A 19,152-nucleotide genomic window follows, 5' to 3' on the forward strand; every position below is an offset into this window, starting at 1 on the left:
ACGCCTTGTTCCATCGTGTATGTCGCTCCTAGGGACGGCTGATCTCGTCGGGTGTGCCCCTGAACCTAACCTGGGGCGCCATGGCTGAGTCGAACATGGGTTAAAGTATTTTCATACGACCACTTCACCTCGCTTACATTATTTTCCATCAGCTTCATTCAGCTTACACCTTGTCTGTGATTTTTTGTTCTCGTTGCTGTAAAGACAACTTTCTTTCAAGCGTGCACTCTTCGTTGTACTAATCTTATCGCTGGTCGATAATCTCACTCGCTTTCCTCAACCACACCCCCTCCACGTATAGTCGCAACCCAGACTTTCGACAGCAAACATGTCCGACGATACTGCACCACACCCTCCCACTACAACCGCAGAGAAACACTTTGGCAATCCCGACACACGAGAACTTGCATCGTCAAATGGTTCATCCACGGCCAAGATTCCAGCACGAAATGTTGCTTTTCAACCACCCAGCAGATATCAGACTTCGCACAGTCTGGATCTCGATGACTACTTCGCTGGACCTCGAGATATGCAAAAGCATTCGAAACTGCCACTATTCATGCGAATCCATGGCAGTGTGATGCCGAAGATGATTCTACCGTTGACTTTTGTTGGCGCTTGGGCCACGGCCATCACATGCATTGACAAATTGGTGAATCCCGACCATCATGTCCTTGGTAAGTTCTGCTTAGTCCAGCCAGTCAAGAGTTGTAGCTAATATCACCCTGCAGGAGTCGACACTGTTCTGCTCACTGTTCTTGGTTTTGTCGTTGCGTTCGGTCTCTCCTTCCGAGTCTCTACAGCTTACGAACGATACAACGATGGACGGAAGTATTGGTCTCAGCTCACATTGACGTCTCGAAATCTGGCACGTCTCATTTGGCTCCATGTGGTTGAGCGGGAGGACCCAGAACACCCTGAGTTGGCTAAGAGGGATCTGCTGGGCAAGATCTCCGCAATCAATCTCATCAATGCCTTTGCTGTTGCCCTCAAACATCGCCTTCGATTCGAACCCGCGGTCGACTACCCCGATCTTAGCCCACTTGTCTTCCATCTACCCGGCACAATGGCCAAACACGCGGATCAAACAACACTTCGACACAGAAAGCCATCTCCTCTGAAACAATTCGGCGACAACCTCGGTGTCACTTTCGCCCAGTCCAACCCTCGAAAACTCATCAAACGATCCCGCGACAATCTAGGCAACCTCCCTCATGAAATCCTAGCACATATGACCGCTTACGTCGACAATGTCATCCAGGAAGACAAGGCCATGCCAACCCTCTGCTGCCAGAATCTCGCCTTCACAGATATCAGAATCATGGCCGATATTCTTACAGGTACAGAACGTGTCCTCAATACACCACTACCGCTCGCCTATTCCATCTCCATTTCTCAGATCACATGGGCATACATCATGGTCCTTCCCTTCCAACTCGTCACGAAACTTAACTGGGTCACCATCCCCGCCACCATGGTCGCAGCCTACATCATCCTCGGTCTCGCCATTATCGGCCGCGAAATCGAGAACCCCTTCGGCAACGACGTCAACGATCTCCCTCTCGAAGCCTACTGCAACGAAATCGCAGCTGATATCGACGTGCTGACTAGCACACCAATGAATGACTACAAGAAGTTTACGATGGATCCCGAGAACAGACCTCTTTTCCCGCTCAGCTATAGTACGGCCGTAGAATGGGAGGAGCAGAGTGTTGAGGATATTAGGGAGGCATTGAGGGCGAAGGCTACGACGAGTAGTAAGACGGTCGAGATCGAGAGGATGAAGACGAACGAGGCGGAGATTCAGACTGTTTGAGTGGACATGAGTGTTGCATATTGAGAAAGAGCTGCAAGCGTTGCAAAGCATTTAAAAAAGCATAAGCGAGGGTGTTGGACACAGGACAAAATTGCCTGGGTGCTACATACTAGCCGAATAAGGCGTCCGCCTGGGCATGTACGATAGCTACAAAGAAATGACAAAAGTTAAGGACATACACACACAGAAATCATGTGTTACACATCACGAAGTTGTTCGTATTTTCAGCAAATCTTGCCTGCGTAAGAGCTCAGTTGTAGTCAGGTCCAGGATCTGGATATTTCATCTGCCACGTTTGCTTGTAAAAATAAAAAGCAGTAATTTGTCCAAACAGTACCGGAACTATGCTGCCTGCTGAAGCGCCCACAAGCTCGAAACCTGCTGTTACAGCTATTGAAGATTCAAATCCTCGAGGATAGACTGCCCGAGGCAAGATCTGAGGTTTTCGAGTCCGGTTCCTGCTACAGGCATATCGCCAAGATCGCAAACTCCTCAAGTACTCAGACCAGCTTGATACCACTCCCAGATAGACCGATGCGACCCAGCATCAATCATATTCCCATTCGCTCGAATCCTGCAGCACACGGTCAACACGCTTGTGGTGTGACAGCGGAACGCAAATCTCACGGTTTAGCCGGTTTCTGACACTCGACATCAGCACGCTTCTCCTCCATCAACGCTTCACGCCTCACAACCTCCGTCCCATCCTCTGTCAGCCTGATATCGATTTCCTGCCGAACACCAGTATTAGCATGCATACTCCTAGCAATTAAAAAACCAATAAACAAGCAACACAGGCAAAACTCACCACAACCTCCTGCTCCCCCTCCCCACCACCCAACTCATACCTCTGCGTCACCACAACCTCCAACCTCCTCGCCCTCAACTGATTTACCAACGTCAACCGAAACTCATCCAAGCTCCTCACCAACCACTCATCAACCTCCTTTCCCCCACTCATCACATCACCCAATCCCCATCGCCTACACTCCCCCTCACCCTCCCTACCCCCTTCCACAGCATCAAGCCTAACCACACTAGGAAACACAATCTCCAACCTCCCCAACCTCACCAACCCCCCAAAATACGCACCCCACCGCTCAGGATGAACCGAGCTATCACTAAAGTGCAAAATTCGCACGTTATCCCTCAACCACTGAAACCGTTCCTGCCTCCTCAGCGCAACGAGGATAAACACCGAGTTCAATACTAGCCGACCAGTGAACAGGTTATGTCGGATTGGCGCGGCGTGCTCGTAGATGTGTCGCGATGTTAGGAGGAGGTTGAGGGGTGGGATACCGTGGACGTGGAAGCGGGTGCGGAGCATGGTTAGGCGCTCGTTTTCAAGGGTGATGTCGTAGGGGCCGGAGAAGGAGTGGTGGAAGATTAGGCGTTGGAGTTCGAGGGGGAGGGAGAGGAGGGGGAAGGGGGGTGGGGTGGTGGTGGGGTTTGTGTCTGTTGATTCAGGTGGGGATATGTGGTTGGTAGGGGTGCTGTGTTTGGTGCTCTTGTAGAGCTCTGAATCTGGGTTTGACATTTCAGCGTGTAGAGCTCGCTTGAGTTTGACGAGAGGATATGGAGTTGTGCAATTGGGTCTGCGTCGGCTTCGTATGTAGTAGCCGCAAGAGGGGACTGGGATGGCGTGGAGTGAGGGTGTGCTGGACATGCAAGTTGGTTGTTTACTCCTTGAGCCTAGGATCGGGTAGCGATGGAAGGACAGCAGGAGGACAGTCGTGGTCGTTGGAGGGACGTTTCTCCATGCGCGAACCCGTATGTGATTGGTCAGGTAAAACTCCGGAGCCCCATTGGATCGTCATCACGCCCCGGACGCCGACTTCCTCAAATTGTGCGATATAGACCTGTGGTCATCCACCGACATTACCATCAGAACTGCCCTCTTTTGGTGTAGCTCACGGTATGTGAGGCGGCGCATCAAATTCAGCATGAGGCCTCGTTGATCGAGCGGCTGTTAGCCTGGTTTTGTAACGCTCCGCTGGCAACCCTGGGACGTATCCTGTCATGCTTCTTGGTAAAGACCGATGGGACATAGGCGGCTTCCACTGACTCGAGCTGGAAACCACACGAGGTGAGGCCCGACTTTGTCCAGGAAGCTCCAATCTGCACGCGGCTGGCCTGATAGAAATACGAGCCCACAGAAAGATATACAAGGCACTACCTGATGGTGCTACTTGTGCACTAAGCTACATTGGGTGCTATGTGCCGCTTCGATACACCGTGTATCGGATCACCGCACATACTCACACCGACATGAAGATCAGCCCTACACGATTAAGTTGGAAAGGGGTCCACAGACCGCTCCGTGCCTCCTCATGGACAAGCAAATTGTTCCCACTCACCGTACGCTTAGCCAGCTTGCATTGATGCTTATATCCGCCACCTCGTACGTTGTTCCTGCGGAGCGTGTGACACGCCCTCAACGACTTCGGGAATGGCCTTATAGCGGTGAAGATCATCGGGGCCAACTGGAGCAGAATACCGGCCCGGTCGTTGTTCAGACAAAAGGGCCAAGCCTTATCTACGCTGTATCAGATTGAGTCTGCCTTAGCAGTGAGTGACAACGGCCGTAAGCGGTCGACATCAACATTTCTGGTTAATCGATGGACAACCACAAGAGCGGAGTGGTTCAATCTCGTGGCTGTCGGGGGCTTGGGCAAGGAATCTTGCAACTAGCAACCGCGCCGTCAAGTATCATAGAGGTTAGGCAGTCAATATAATACCTTGAAGAAACGAAATTCTACCGGAGTACCAGGACGAGCGTACCTATAAAGACGCATCTTCATCGTCTCCGGCAAAGTTCATCAATCATCAACAAGTCCACCAACTTCAAGCCCCATTAGAACAATCAATACCAATCCACCAACATGCTACTCAAACCCACCCTCGCACCAACCCTCCTCCTAGCAGCCCACTGCATCACCAAAACCCTCGCATGCGGCCCTCTCCCCAACCACGCCAAGCGCAGCACATCAGACACAGACGAAATAACCTATCCCTACCCGGACCCCGGCGACGACACCCCCTCCAACCCCGCAACAACAGGCTACTTCATAAACCACCTCTGCATCAACGTCCGCAACGTCACAGAAAGCATAGCCTGGTACAAAGCAGCCTTCGGCCTCCGCCTAATCTTCACCCTCCACGTCTCAGAGCACTTCTCAATAACCTACATGGGCCACTCCCACGGCGGCCGCAACGGCACAGGCTACCAGACCGCCGACGAGATGAACCGCGAGAAAAACAACAGGGAGGGTCTCATCGAGATGATGAGTGTGTCCTCTCCACGCTGGGCCTTACCGGCGGGTATCGAGACGCCGAACACCTTCTCGCATATTGGGATGGTGGTGCCGAATATTACGGATACGCAGGCGAGGCTTGAGGCTATGGGGGCGAATGTTTTGAAGGGGTATGGTGAGGAGACGGAGATTGATGGGGCGTTTGGGTTTGCGACGGGGTTTACGCAGGCTGGGGATGCGATTAGTGAGGAGGAGATTGCGGCGATTAAGCAGGTTATTGATCCGTTGAATGCGCCGTTGGTGTTTGTTGCGGATCCGGATGGGAATATTGTGGAGATCCAGAACCAGGAGGGATCGGGGGTCGTCTAGAAGGGGAACGAGAGGAATGCTCGGTGATCAAGTCTGAAGATGGGACTACTCGGTGAATGACATGGCGGGCCAGAAAGCACGACTGATGTGTATGTGCTTTTTCAATTCGTGGGTGGAAACATCTATCCTAATTCCTTAGGTATAGCCGCGAGCAATTAAATTTGTTGCTTGCCACCATGATTCCACCGACAGATTTCCAAGGCAGAGTACAATATGTGCAGGCTCGACTAGTGCTCTTTCCAATAATTGACTCGTTGGGTCACTCGCACTACAGTAGGGTTGGCGTTGTTCGGCGCCTGTCACATGTCCTTTCCGATTCACTGACTCAAGCTCGCAACACCTCGTATCCTGTCAGCTCAGTGGGAAGGAAGCAAACGCGTTGGAACTGCACGACTTGTTTCTATTTGGCGCTTTGACACGCCATGAGTAGAAGCCGTCTCTTCGTGATCATTCCCGACGTAGCTCAGCGGTATCAACGACGTGCAAACCCGATACCACGGATTGCCACTCTCGACGGCACCTCAAATACTCCTGATCACTCTCAAACTTTCGCATCACGACATCCTAGCTCTCTTACTGGCTATCAGCCATCCACAGCCTCATCGCCACACTCAAATCAGATGCCGCCCGCCCTGCAATATCTAAATCAGGTCAAAGTCAAGGCCCTATACTCTGGCCTCCCCATGTCAGACGAGTACTACCCAATCGCTCCTCGAACCACATCTTCGCGCAGCATCGGCAGCGCCGCTCTGGCCCGCTCGTGACACAGAACCAGGTACATTGCCATGTTCTCGAATCCGGCATCGGGAAGCAACCATATCTTCAGCACAGCATAGCTTGATCTCGGTGACGGCGTATGCTGGCTTGAGCCTAGGGTGTTGACTTGGTACGAGGATTTGCTCTAGGGTCCCGTAACGTTTTCATAGCTCATTCGTGGTCATAAAAAAGGCAGTCATATAAGCTTGCCCTTAGCTGCACGAATTTGAGACTGTTCATCCTTAAGGGCTTTTCTTATCGTCGAAGCATATTTTCATACTGATCGTTCAATCAATACTTTGTACCTCTCTCATCTTTGCTCGGTTGCCGAAACTCGTCGATCAGATCAAACACTCATCTTCATCTTAACCCCAGCATGCGGCTTATACCCAACAACCTCAAAATCCTCCAACTTCCACCCATCCACGTTCTGCCGCCCTGCATCATCCCTATTTATCCTCAACTCCGGAAACTCCCTCGGCGCCCGCTCGATCTGCCCCTTCAACGCATCAATATGGTCAACATACACATGCGCATCACCAAGCACCATATTGAATGTCCCAGGTACCAAATCACACGCATAAGCCAGCATATGCGTGAGCAACGCATAAGACGCAATATTGAACGGGACACCCAGTCCTGTATCTGCACTCCGTTGGTACAGCGTACACGATAGCCTGCCTCTTGTTCTGTGCGTACCATTCGTTGTCCCACTAGATGTAGACTGGTGCTCCTGCTGTTCCTTCCAAGCACGCCACGCCTCCTTCCCCCTCAGCGCATCCGGGTAACTAACGTAAAACTGCGCAAGCAAATGACAAGGCGGCAGCGCCATCTCCCCCAACGCAGCCACATTCCACGCACTAAGCAATATCCTCCGATCATACGGCGTATGCCTCAACTTATATATAATCTCCTTTATCTGGTCGACGCCCTGTCCCGTATAATCCGCATGACAGTCTTTATATTCCGCCCCGAAATGCCGCCATTGGAATCCATAAACTGGACCTAGATCCCCTTCCTCGCGCAACGACTGCGGTGGCCCGAGGTTATCGAGGAAAGATCTGCTTCCGTTTCCGTCCCAGATGTGGACGCCTTGGGAGCTGAGGTCCTTGGCATTCGTGGATCCTTTGATGAACCAGAGGAGTTCGGCGATGACGGCGCGGGTGAAGACGCGTTTTGTGGTGAGGAGGGGGAGGATGTTGATGTGCGATGTTGGGTTATTGGGGCTGGGATCGGGCTTGCTGAGTGTGAAGCGGAGAGTGGGCGGGTTGAAGAGGGAGAGGGTGCCGGTGCCGGTGCGGTCGGGACGGTATTCGCCTTGGGTGAGGATTGAGCGGATGAGATTGAGGTATTGGTGTTCTTCGTGGGAGGGGTCGGAGGTTTCGGGGGGTGAGGGTTGAGGTGTGAGGCTGGTAGAGAGCTTTATGCCTGCTTCGAGGACTGATGAGGAGTTGTTATTTTGCGCTGGTGGTTCTGATGGTGGTGGTGCCGGGGGTAGGCTTTGATTGTTTATTTTGGCGTTTTCTGCGAGGAAGTTGTCTGCGTTTGGCTCTGATGAAGACATGGTTGTGGTAAGAATTGTGCTCTATAGTATGGTTCTCCGGATCGTACGCAAGAATGGATAGCAAAGAACCACTGCAAAAGCCCACTGTGAACTGTACTATGGTAAATTTGTGAGTAGAATGACTGCCCCTCAACAGTTACGCGACGCAGACGTGTAGTTTACGCGTCGAGAACTGACGTAGTGCTAATGCCTGATATCTTAGGCTTAATGCATTGAACTTCAAGTTCTCGACATTACTCTGCCTGCTTGTCTACTGCCGGAATGACTATGACGGGCAGGTGTATGCTCGTCGGCTATGTGGCAGTCACGGTGTCGACCTCGCATTGTATGATCTGTATAGGTGACCGCGGAAAGAATTAGATTTAGTCGCATGGGATTCGCATTGTTACTCGCAGAACACCACGAAGCACTTCAAAGTGGGTGTTCATCATTGAATCGAGCCGAATGGCGGTTGCCAGCATCATCCACCGTGCAAGGTCGAATTGAAATGGTCTGGTCTCGATGAATGGAAACAAGTACAGACCGAGACGACGAAGGAGACTCGTAAGCTGTCGCGGCCGGCTTGGATATGCCCAAATCCAGATAATCCCGAGCACAGGGCGGAACTGTTCATGAATCTAGAGGAACACTTCGCCGGCACGAAGGACCGCGTAGGTTGTAGAGGCACCTGGACACAGATGGATGGATCGGCTATGAAATCAGTATATAGCAAGCCAAAGAAAGGTCAGAAGGGTAAGAAGAATAAAGAATGAGCAGTAATCTGCCGGCTCTGATTGCAAGCGAGATGAAAGCAACTGAAGGTCTATACACTTCATAACCTACGTCGTATACGATAAGAAACTACTAGTCCGTGCGTCTTCTTTGCTCGGTGAGTAAGTCTTCGCACGGCACTTCTGAAGACACACATAGTTGACTTCTTGAACCATGAATTGCCTTGCATTTTCGACAGAGTTGCCCATGATTCGCCCGCCTTGTCCTCCTTTAGCACTCTAGCAGCATCGTCGGTCTCCTTTTGCTTTACATCAGCGGCACTGAGCAGTCGTGTAAAGTATGCCTCCTCCATCTCGTCCCCCTTTAGCACATACACGCCCAGGCTTGCTGCCGATCGCTGAAGGTGAACACACATGCGTACGATGGTCGACTCTTCTATCTTCTGCCGCTTCGTAGCTCGTGGTATTGGGCTAGAATCGCTGGCTGTGTCCTGTGCAGCATACGCTCGTGTCATTCTTGATTTGTTTGAAGAGCTGGATGTACTAGGGGTCGTGAATTCATCGGTGGCCTTACGCTTAGTCGGAGTAGCAGGTATAGTTATATCGATACCGACGCAGAGGGATCGCTGAGGGTCGGACTGCGATTAATTGACGTTGGCTGCAAATGTGTTGTACTCATTTTGTGTTGATACTGAAGTCCTCTAATGGTCCTGACAAGATCGTCATCGAGTGACCAGTTAAAGGGAGTACCATCTGTACTGTGTGCCTTACTGATATCTTCGGCGACGTCGATAGATCCAAGTGGATTTATTTTGGTCACATAAATACCCACTATCACCGGTTGCATTACATTCCCAACTTGAAGACCCGAAGCTGGATCAGTAGACGAAAGAAGTATCTTTTCCTGTCATTGTTACAGCCATGCCGTACACGCACTATTAGAATTACATGCGTCCAGTGACAACGTAACTGAATCGCACAACTCATTCAAGCTTAGAACAGCAGATCGAAATCAACGTGGAACAGCCAAATCAAAAACAATGCCTCGAATTTGGTAGCAGGCATGTATTGATCTAATAACGCTCATACTGAAGCTGGATAGGTCAATGCCATCAGAATATAGTTATTGTGAAGCTGTCCTGTTACCTCTTGGCACTAACAATCTCACTTCCACGCAATTACTTAAGAGTTAGAACCCGGTGGCTTCTCAGCACCTCGGTCATAGTCTTGCTTCCTCGATCCCTGACCCATACTAGCCACCTGCTCAGCATGCACCGGCTCAGCAGACTCAGCACCCTCGAAGCTAGCATTGTGCTCGCGTGCGTTGTTTGGTCCACCCTCGTGGTCCCTCTGTAGTCTTCTTGCCTCGACGCTCTCGTCTCCTTGCATGCCGGTTCCACCCTCGCCTTGTAGCCCTCCTTGTCCCTGGGACTCGCGCTTGCCTACGCCGTCGTGGACCTTGCTGGCGGATGTCTGGCCTGAGCCTGGGTGCCCGAGGCCGGTGTGAACGTCTGCTGAGGTGGCGCCGGGCATATCGTTGGCTGAGGCTGTGCCTGAGGCTTCAACGTCGGGGTTGTTGGCTTGGCCCGGGATCTCGTTTATTGGGTTTGGTTGGTAGGTCTTGGATGTGGGAGCTGAGCCGGGTGGAAGTGTCTTTGCGTGGAATTCTGGGGCTGCGTCGTTGCCGACTAGTTGGCCTGGTTGGTGCTAGGAGTGTGTTAATGATTGTGTCTTGTACAGCTTGTGGGATGGCGGGATAATGCTTACGCCTGACTTTTCCATGGGCTCATCTCTGGGCTTGTGTGGGTTGAACTCGCCCTGAGCGTTGGTCATAGAGTCTGGGTTTCGGGCTGCCATTGTTGTGTATTTCGTGAGTTGTTTTACGAAGATCTGGTTACGTATGAACTTTGGTTACGTAGGTTCGTGCTTGTGCGAAGAACAGTGTCGAGGTCAAAGCAAAGCTTTTGAGGCACACATTTGAGGGCACGTGTGGTTACGTCAGGAGGGATGAAGAGGGATGTCCACTGGCGCAGATCAGTGAGATCATACTGTCCTTGATGATCGGCAGGTACATTGCCTGATGGGGCATAGACCCTGCTCGGAGAACATTTCCTGACCAATGGGACAAGAGTTGTGCTTCTTCGAGATTCGATACTTGGGTGTGTGAGGTCTTCAACCCAAAGTGCACGTTTCAATTTGAAGTTCCACATTCCTCATCGCGCGAAATAAACTCTAGAAGTACAGTACACTACATTACTTAAGATGCCTGACCAAATCAAGTCCAAGGGTGGTGCCGAGATCAAGGTCGGCGACACGGTGGAGACGCCTTACCGTGGTGGAACACATACTTTCGAGGTATGAACGTCTCTGTTGTACAGGTGGTCCAATTAAGTGACCATTGTAGGTCGACAAGATCATCACCGATGAGAACGAGGCCCGAGATGAGGGTGCAAAAGGTGCCGTGAAACCTCCAGTCGTTGTGGGTGTAGACCAGAATGAGAAGAAGGTCAGCCATAAGCCGGGCACCGTCACAGATGTGTCGAAGGAGTGAGGTGAAGAGGCTGGTGACTTGTGGATCGTCTGGCGTTATAGGTGACTTCAGCCTCTGGACATGATCTCCATTGGAAGATAGCCTTTCAGCAACTCTGTTGGCATCACTTTCGACGGACGGAATGATCGTTTGGATCTTGCTGGCTATTCCATTCCGCCTCCGTATTACTATGCAGCTTGCCGAGAGGAGTCAACGGGTGCTCCCTGCTAACGAGAGTTGCCTTTAGACTCTCGCTGAGGGGCTCTGCAATGACGGTAGCAATAGCGTACTCGCCATCATGACTAATGCTCAACCGTCCTTCTTGTTGCTCTCCCAACTTGACAGCTTCCTCATTGAGTGGGAGCGGCCCCCAGAAAGGCTCACAAACCATCTTCACTCCCACACTTCCTGTCTTCACGTTGGGGCTAGTACGGGTGCCGGGATCGCCTGAAGAGTCGAAATCCGGTGCGACTCTGACGTCCTTGTAGCCAAGCAGATGTGCGCCCCAGGCTTTCCGTGCTGCCTCCTTAGCTGCCCATCTGCCGGCAAGAAAGTTCTTGATCCTTGTCGTTGAGCTTTGGTCAAGCTGGTCCTTGAATAAAGCTGCCTCTCCTTCGAAGTCGTACTCTCCGGGCAATCGCCGCATACCGCCGTACTTCTCAAACAGGCCGCGAGCAGCTAGTGCATCGCTCAGCGCCACGTTGATTCTCCCTACATTGCCAGCTTCTTTTGGATGAAGCATCCGTCGTGCGAGGCGGAGGATGGTAACAGCCCTCGCAATATTAGGGTCAAAGCGGTTCATGCGCACGATGTCTGTGCCGACAACAAATGGGAACGGTCGCATGATCGCTGAATGAAGGCACAGTGCTATTTCAGTAGAGTTGTGATATAGGCAGAATATCAACAGTCGTAAGTGCTTCAGGGGTTACGATAAACAAGTATTGCGGGTATGGACACGAAAGACTACCGTATCGACGGCATCTGCTGCGCCGGATCTTACTGGGTCGCCTCACTGTAGCAGGAACGACTCCTTGATGTGAGGGATGTCATGGCCTGAGCAATACCTACTTGGATACAATTGAAGCCTAAGAGTGTCAAGCACGTGAATATTGAGTTATGTTTCAAGACTAGCACTAGTAGGAAGCACCTAGATTTGGAGAATATCCGACCTTATCATGCCGTTCCCTACTACACCCGCACTTCTCCGTCTTTGCTTGGAGAGGAGCACCGACGAGAAGAGAGGAAACATAACAAGGTATGCTTGCAATACTCTCGTTGTGATGTGTCTACAGAAGTAGACAGAACGGTATTATTCTACCATTCGGCACTAATCATAGTATTCACCCATCCGACAAAAGTCTAAGTTGCAAAGATGCTTCACATCAATTGCTCCGGCACACCCTACGAGGCAAGTCGACCATGTCCGCCCCGAAGTGGCGTACTAACAGCACATAGATCGGCCAGCAGCACGGCCAGCAGGCCGCAACGCAGGTAAAAGGCAGTATCGCCTTCTACAATGACTTTTTCAAGCGCAAGACTGGCAAGTCCTGGCCTGAGGTGCAGGAAGTCGCAAAGCAGTTCCTGCCGTACCTCGAGAAGTCGTGGCCGGCTTATCTCGAGGAGATCCGAGGTTTAGCTGATGGCGCTGGAGTCGAGTATGAGACGATCCTAGCACTGAATGTTAGAACGGAGATAGGCTATGGTATGCTCAATGATGGATGCACGGCTTTTGCGTGGAAGACGAAGACTGGAAGTTTTATTGCGCAGAACTGGGATTGGGAAGGACAGCAAAGTGGTAATATTGTGGTTGCCAGGATTGCACAGGAAGGGAAGCCGACGATTCATATGATGACCGAGGCTGGCATTATCGGCAAGATTGGGATGAATAGTGCTGGCGTTGGTGTTACTCTCAATGCGATCGCTGCGAAGGGGGTGAGTTTCGATAAGCTACCTTGTCATCTTGCTTTGAGGACTGCACTGGAAAGCACTTCGCTGCAGGAAGCTAGGGTCAAGCTGAACAAGGCTGGGGTCGCATCTGCTTGTCACATTCAGGTTGCTGATGCCGAGACTGGGAGCATTGGTTTCGAAAACACTGCTTTCGACCAGGCCGAGCTGCAGATGAAGGATGGTGTGAACACGCATTCGAACCACTTGACTGTTTCCCACAACGGTGTCGAGGACAAAGGTATGCTCAAGGACTCACCATTCCGATTGGATCGTGTCAGAGAATTGTTGGTACGTCTGGCGCCAGGTCCAACCATTGATCAGCTCAAGGATGTGTTGAAGGACGACAAAAATTCTCCTTGTGCTATCAACCGCTCGCCGACGGAGAAGTCAACCATCCGAACTCTTTTCTCGATTGTGATGGATTTGCGAAAACGAACTGCAAGTGTGAAGATGGGGAAGCCGACTGAAGGAGGGGAGGAACTCGAGCTCAGGCCATAGGAAATTCGATGCAGGCTTTACTTGTGAATTCATGCCGTTCTATCGTATTTACATGCCATGATTCGGCGGATCCCTTCCCAATTGCTCGTTGGACCGGTTTGTACCTAGTGAGGCTGCTTGCCCTCGATCTTGGCCTTCTTGTCTTCTTGCTCGACTGACTGTAGAAACTCTCTGTAATCGTGTCAGAAGGTATTCATATGCCCGTGAGAGCAGTCCGTACTGGATAAATTTCTCCTCGTCTTTGCTTCCTGCGTTGATCGGAGGTGTCGATTGCGGTGCCTTGCTACCTCCCCTGGTTGCAGCCCACGAACCGCCAAACATGACTCCGAGTGTGGCCATTGCAAGCTGCTTCTTGTCAGACGTGTTTCTCGAGGGCCCGGAGTATTCTATCCGCTGAATGTGCTAGGGAGCTTCGACGTACAACGTGGGATCCGACTTGCCTGCCGGCGATAGTGTAAGTGGCGACCATCTTGGCGTATATGTGCGGGAGAGGCTTGAGAAGAGAATCTGGTATGTGGTTATGGGCGGTACCGTCTATGATCAATGTTGTCGAATCGGCGACCACGTCGTTGCTCAATTCGCCAGAGCTTCCTTCCGCAGGAGCTCACATTAATGCGCTAACCATGAACGCGCTAGTCATAGCTACGGTGTGCCAGCATAGTGCGCTTTTCTACTTTCCCGTAGCTAGTTTCCGAGGCGTAGCAGCCATAACGTCACAGCACGCGCTCGCCTGGAGCTCCCCAGATCTGCACATGCGAGTCGCATGCTCATCTTGCATGGCTTTTGCAAGCCTGCCGGTGGCACATCACTTAGTTCCCTGTGTACACTCACTTCTTCGCATTCGTGCTGTAACTTGTGTATCTGAGCGCTTCTTGCTTTTCCCAGCTGCTGCTTTCCACCATCATCATGCCACGCGAGACGAAAGAAGATGAAGTCAGGAAGCTGGTACCGGATGGAGCGCCAGCCTCCATATCGGAACACATCCCTCGAGAGAAATTGAACAAGGACCTACAGGGTCTGGTTGACAGACAGGATAGCTTCTTCGATGAGCTTTATGATGGCCAGTGCGAGACCATGCCCAATGCAACTCTAACGTGCCCTTACTTACGTCTGCAGACTTGGTGATACGACCGAGAACCCCGTGCGATATGCCGCCTATGCAAATAGATTACGGACGATTATGCTCAGCGCCCACCGGTACGTCGCATATACATCAGACATCGGAGAGTCATTCAGACCAGTGGCACATCCATACCTGGTCCGAGGCGCATATGGTATATCATGGGCATACCTGATAGGTGACGTGAGTCACGAGAGCTGGAAAGCGTACAAAAGGAATCAGAAGCTGCTGAACCCGGAGAACGACCAGCATATGCAGGCCATAGTGGACGGCTCGCCAGATAAACAGAGCTTGATGCAAACACCGGTCAAGATACCCGCGATAGAGGACTGGAGATCTGTTGCTGCACAAAGGGCTGTCTTCCAGAGCGTTGCCAGTATGGGGTTACCAGCGTTCACGATACACAGTATTGTGAGGTATTCAGGGAAAGCGCTGAAGAATGCAAAGAATACGACGATACGGACGTGGGGTCCCATTGGGGTAAGTCACAGCCAGTCCACGGGACGGCAGAGAGCAATGTTAACATGTGTATAGCTTGGTCTTGCAGCAGTCCCTGCGTTACCGTACATGTTCGATGAACCTGTCGAACACGCTGTGGAATGGATGTTCTATCAAGGCTTCAAAGCCATTGGTGGTGAGGGAGCGGTCACCCCGAGGAACCCAACAGGCAGATCGCAGGCCTTAAACAAGGAGGCGAAGCTCAAAGAGTTATGATGCGGCCTTGCCAGCAAGAGTGCGCCTAGTGACCAAAGTGTACAAATTCTTCTCACCAGAACGTGCAGCGTAGAGCTGTCCGACAATTATACTGTACAACACACAGACGGTATCTGCGCGCAATATTCGGTTTACTGGTATCAGGTTTCCTCTTCATTAACGTGCACTCATATCTGCTCTTTAGCTACCTAACAGAGAGCAGATCGATTGTGTTCGTAGCGAGGATATGGCGACTTTGCCCGAGTACCGCTCGGTTCGCATTGTCCCGAGCGGCGAAGTATGAACGACACCGCGGTCGAGCGCGATCGCAAGATTATTTGCTGACCAGCATCGTCATCGCGTGCAATATCATCTGAACTGATATCACCTCCCTTGCTATCATCACGAAGTCGCAAAGGTACGAATAAAGGTGCTTCTGTACCCTATCATCTCGTACGACGACTTCCTTCAGCAACCATCATCAGATTACGTGCATGGCGCCGCTAAGAGGTCCCCTACGGTGCCAAAGAACACCATGAGTCAAGAACAGCCATCGCAGCTGCTGGATAATGCGCAAATACCGGTTCCAAAGATCAAAGATGGCAGCATCACAGCAGACACCATTCAGAGTTGGAACACCAACAAGCTGGGCCTGCGGCTCGGGGCAGATGCTGGATCCGCTGCTACCGCTTCACTGTTGGTAGCACCAGTCATCACTATCATTGACCAGTAAGTGAGCGAAGCCAAAGTGTGGATGAAATTGTGCAGGGCTGACAGTATCATGCAGGGCAATCGTGCGTAAAGCTGCTACGTCTACGTCCATCTCAGCTTCTCTCCTGGCCGCAACCAAGTCGGCCCTCCTCCGACCACACGGATTCCTCCTGTCGAGACCCTTCCTCCTCATATTCTCTCTCTACTACGGCACATACTTCACTGCAAACACGATAGACACGCTCACCTCGACGATAGAAAACAAGAAAGCCAACAATGTCACTTCTGGCCCAACCAAATTCGCAGCAACAAGCGCCGTCAATATGTCCCTGTGTGTCTACAAGGACAGTCAGTTCGCAAAGCTCTTTGGTGCCTCGACATCCTCTTCACCAGCTTCGAAGATACCAAAGCTGAGTTACGCTCTGTTCGCATGCAGAGATTCTCTCACTATATTCGCGTCCTTCAACCTCCCTACTATCATTGCGCCACGGCTGGCGGAGCTACCGCCGAGTGTGAAAGAGAAGTTTTCAAGAATATTGAGCACTGAGTCGGGACGCACAAACACGGCGCAGTTCCTTGCGCCAGCAGCGATGCAGGTGTTTAGCACGCCTCTGCATCTGCTTGGCCTCGATTTGTATAACAGACAGGGCAAGCTTGGGTTTCCGGAGAGGGCATTGCAGATAACCAAGAACTGGGCATCATGCTCTTTTGCGAGAATGGGAAGGATCATCCCTGCTTTTGGAGTTGGCGGTGTTGTCAACTCTAATATGAGAGGCGGCATGATGACGAGACTGGAATAGACCGGCATAGAGGTGTGGTGTATATGTTTCTGGGGCTGTGTTTTGTTTGCGAGCATGGCGTTATGGGTATCACTGGGCTGGCATAGAGTGATACGTTTCCACGAAAGCAAGCTAGACTGTACATCAGGCGCATATTGGACCAAGGTAAAGGGAGCACGGGACATCTGTGTGGCATTTGGGCGATATAGTCAGAGTATTAATGTGTGCATATTAGTGCATAGATCATAGGACATAGAACCATGAATCTAAAGCTACTAATTGACCTCTACTTTCAATATTACTCGTGCCTTATTTATGGTGGTGAGATCGCCGTGGCTTGTTTCGGCCCCGTGGACCCCTGCTGCTTGTGCTGCGCGTTCGCGAACCGAACTCAACTTGCGACAACAGTGACACCTTTACGTCCATCTTCTTTCCCGCTTCAAGAGTAGCAGAACATCTTGTCTCTCTCGTCCATCATCGCAACTCCGGCGGCACGTAACACGGTTTGCGACGGACGACCGCTCATTCAGAATCTTACAGCTCCAACGAGCTTGCTATTCTTCACCTGCAGCGACTACTCCTGCCGGTCGCTACTCTCATTCAACCGACTGGTCCACCCTGACACGACCACTCGCCTTACAATCCTTCGACTCAACCATAGGAGCACACAAGAAACACCCTACTTGAAACACCTACAACACCTACAACCTCAATCCAACACCCACCATGGCAACCACAATAATGGACCTATTATCCAACCTAACAAACTGCCTCTTCTGCTTCCCCTCCTCGCCCAACCTCAAAATCAACTCTCGAACCCTCCGCCTCCTCCGCCTCCTCGGCGAAGGCGGCTTCTCCTACGTCTACCTCGTCCAAGACACCTCCACATCCGCCCTCTACGCCCTCAAGAAAATCCGCTGTCCCTTCGGCCAGGAATCCGTCGCGCTCGCGCTGAAAGAGGTGGAAGCCTACAGTTTATTCGGGGCTGTGGAGGGGGGAGACTACATCATTCATGCTGTTGACCACCAGGTTAAGGATGAGGGGGGAGGGTGTCAGGTATAGGAGGCGATGGGGCGCAGCAGAAGACGGTGTATATACTCCTGCCGTATTATCGGAGGGGGAACCTGCAGGATGAGATTAATGCGAATTTGGTGAATCGGACGCGGTTCAGTGAACGCAGGTTGATGGGGATTATGCTTGGGGTGTGTAGGGGGTTGAGGGCGATGCATCGGTATCGGGTGCCTGGGAAGGATAGTGGGGCTGGACGCGCGAGACGGGAGGCCGCGAGGGTGCGAGGGGAGGCGGCGGACGAGGATAGAGATCTTGCACGACAGGCGAGGAGTAACGCGAGGACTATGACTATGACTGCTAGTGCGCAGAGGAGTGCAGATGATGAGGAGGAACAGGGGGTGCCGCTTATGCCTGAGGATGCGGGTGGGGAGGTAACGGCGAGTCAGGCGGGGAAGAAAGCTGGGGAGGCGCACGCGTATGCGCATCGGGATATTAAGCCGGCGAATATTATGCTTGATGATGATGATGGGGAGGGGGATGGGAGTGGGAGTGGAGAGACGAAGCCGATACTTATGGATTTGGGGAGTATGGCGCCGAGTCCGACGCCGATTACGAGTCGGAGTCAGGCTTTGGCGGTGCAGGATACGGCGGCGGAGCATAGTACTATGCCGTATCGGGCGCCGGAGTTGTTTGATGTTAAGACGGGGAGTGTGATTGATACGAAGGTTGATATTTGGTCGCTTGGGTGCACGATGTATGCGTGTTTGATTGGGAAGTCACCGTTCGAGGCACGATCAGATGAGACGGGTGGCAGTTTGAGTATATGTGTGCTGGGTGGAGATTGGAAGTGGCCGGATGAGAATGCGCCGAAGCCGAAGAGGCAGGGGACGATTGTCGAGGATGGTGCTGCAAATGGAAGTGCGACTGGTGGTGGCAGTGGAAAAAAGTATCCGTGTGATGAGGTAAGAGAAGTTGTGAGGAGATGTCTGGCTGTGGAAAGTGCTGAGAGGCCAGATGTGGATGAGCTGATCTCGATGATTGAAGAAGTGTTACCAAAGTTACCTGAGGGAGGTAATGGGTTGGATGACTAGGGGTTTCTCCAGCATGGCGCATTGCATTGTTGCAAGGAAAAGGCATGTTGGCACAGCGTGACTGGAGGAGCTAAGCAAATACGATGTTGTACACCACTTTAGACTTAATCTTAGGGGCGAACCTACTTCAACACGTTCGCATTGCCTGTTCAAGTTGAGAGAAGACGGCGAGCTATGATAAGTTTCGGAATTAAATGACGATCGGACTCTGCGATTCCACATTGGTTTGAAGCGACATTCGGGCCAGCTATACTGCTGCTCCTTGATCGCTATAGCGTGAAATCGGTACCGGATGCTCAGACA

At 51.7% G+C, this 19,152-nt stretch overlaps 12 protein-coding genes across 12 annotated transcripts; 7 read left to right on the top strand and 5 right to left on the bottom strand.

Annotated features, from left to right (window-relative positions):
• Positions 1-328: 328 nt before the first annotated feature.
• Positions 329-1,816, top strand: PMZ80_007914 (uncharacterized protein; the record flags this gene model as incomplete). Its single annotated transcript, XM_064876319.1, has 2 exons — positions 329-677; positions 732-1,816. The coding sequence occupies 2 exons, from the start codon at positions 329-331 to the stop codon at positions 1,814-1,816; spliced, it is 1,434 nt and encodes a 477-aa protein (XP_064727626.1).
• Positions 1,817-4,698: 2,882 nt separating this feature from the next.
• On the top strand, positions 4,699-5,439 carry PMZ80_007915 (uncharacterized protein; the record flags this gene model as incomplete). Its single annotated transcript, XM_064876320.1, has 1 exon — positions 4,699-5,439. The coding sequence occupies one exon, from the start codon at positions 4,699-4,701 to the stop codon at positions 5,437-5,439; it is 741 nt and encodes a 246-aa protein (XP_064727627.1).
• A 1,102-nt stretch (positions 5,440-6,541) lies between these two features.
• Positions 6,542-7,759, bottom strand: TMP1 (Thymidylate synthase; the record flags this gene model as incomplete). Its single annotated transcript, XM_064876321.1, has 1 exon — positions 6,542-7,759. The coding sequence occupies one exon, from the start codon at positions 7,757-7,759 to the stop codon at positions 6,542-6,544; it is 1,218 nt and encodes a 405-aa protein (XP_064727628.1).
• Positions 7,760-8,570: 811 nt separating this feature from the next.
• Positions 8,571-8,984, bottom strand: PMZ80_007917 (uncharacterized protein; the record flags this gene model as incomplete). Its single annotated transcript, XM_064876322.1, has 1 exon — positions 8,571-8,984. One exon carries the CDS (start codon positions 8,982-8,984, stop codon positions 8,571-8,573), a length of 414 nt encoding a protein of 137 aa, XP_064727629.1.
• A 667-nt stretch (positions 8,985-9,651) lies between these two features.
• On the bottom strand, positions 9,652-10,326 carry PMZ80_007918 (uncharacterized protein; the record flags this gene model as incomplete). Its single annotated transcript, XM_064876323.1, has 2 exons — positions 9,652-10,176; positions 10,237-10,326. The coding sequence occupies 2 exons, from the start codon at positions 10,324-10,326 to the stop codon at positions 9,652-9,654; spliced, it is 615 nt and encodes a 204-aa protein (XP_064727630.1).
• A 405-nt stretch (positions 10,327-10,731) lies between these two features.
• PMZ80_007919 (uncharacterized protein) lies at positions 10,732-11,020 on the top strand (the record flags this gene model as incomplete). Its single annotated transcript, XM_064876324.1, has 2 exons — positions 10,732-10,824; positions 10,874-11,020. 2 exons carry the CDS (start codon positions 10,732-10,734, stop codon positions 11,018-11,020), a joined length of 240 nt encoding a protein of 79 aa, XP_064727631.1.
• Positions 11,021-11,123: 103 nt separating this feature from the next.
• Positions 11,124-11,843, bottom strand: PMZ80_007920 (uncharacterized protein; the record flags this gene model as incomplete). Its single annotated transcript, XM_064876325.1, has 1 exon — positions 11,124-11,843. One exon carries the CDS (start codon positions 11,841-11,843, stop codon positions 11,124-11,126), a length of 720 nt encoding a protein of 239 aa, XP_064727632.1.
• A 105-nt stretch (positions 11,844-11,948) lies between these two features.
• Positions 11,949-13,444, top strand: PMZ80_007921 (uncharacterized protein; the record flags this gene model as incomplete). Its single annotated transcript, XM_064876326.1, has 3 exons — positions 11,949-12,013; positions 12,140-12,254; positions 12,455-13,444. The coding sequence occupies 3 exons, from the start codon at positions 11,949-11,951 to the stop codon at positions 13,442-13,444; spliced, it is 1,170 nt and encodes a 389-aa protein (XP_064727633.1).
• A 104-nt stretch (positions 13,445-13,548) lies between these two features.
• Positions 13,549-13,783, bottom strand: PMZ80_007922 (uncharacterized protein; the record flags this gene model as incomplete). Its single annotated transcript, XM_064876327.1, has 2 exons — positions 13,549-13,615; positions 13,665-13,783. The coding sequence occupies 2 exons, from the start codon at positions 13,781-13,783 to the stop codon at positions 13,549-13,551; spliced, it is 186 nt and encodes a 61-aa protein (XP_064727634.1).
• A 567-nt stretch (positions 13,784-14,350) lies between these two features.
• PMZ80_007923 (uncharacterized protein) lies at positions 14,351-15,278 on the top strand (the record flags this gene model as incomplete). The annotated part of the gene is made up of 3 exons (XM_064876328.1): positions 14,351-14,508; positions 14,561-15,044; positions 15,099-15,278. 3 exons carry the CDS (start codon positions 14,351-14,353, stop codon positions 15,276-15,278), a joined length of 822 nt encoding a protein of 273 aa, XP_064727635.1.
• Positions 15,279-15,792: 514 nt separating this feature from the next.
• Positions 15,793-16,768, top strand: PMZ80_007924 (uncharacterized protein; the record flags this gene model as incomplete). Its single annotated transcript, XM_064876329.1, has 2 exons — positions 15,793-15,986; positions 16,045-16,768. 2 exons carry the CDS (start codon positions 15,793-15,795, stop codon positions 16,766-16,768), a joined length of 918 nt encoding a protein of 305 aa, XP_064727636.1.
• Positions 16,769-17,473: 705 nt separating this feature from the next.
• ENV7 (Serine/threonine-protein kinase env7) lies at positions 17,474-18,849 on the top strand (the record flags this gene model as incomplete). The annotated part of the gene is made up of 2 exons (XM_064876330.1): positions 17,474-17,803; positions 17,878-18,849. 2 exons carry the CDS (start codon positions 17,474-17,476, stop codon positions 18,847-18,849), a joined length of 1,302 nt encoding a protein of 433 aa, XP_064727637.1.
• Positions 18,850-19,152: the final 303 nt, after the last annotated feature.

The sequence above is a fragment of the Knufia obscura genome (assembly GCF_036327395.1).
Source record: "Knufia obscura strain CCFEE 5817 isolate CBS 148926 chromosome Unknown scaffold_10, whole genome shotgun sequence".
Lineage (NCBI taxonomy): Eukaryota > Fungi > Ascomycota > Eurotiomycetes > Chaetothyriales > Trichomeriaceae > Knufia > Knufia obscura.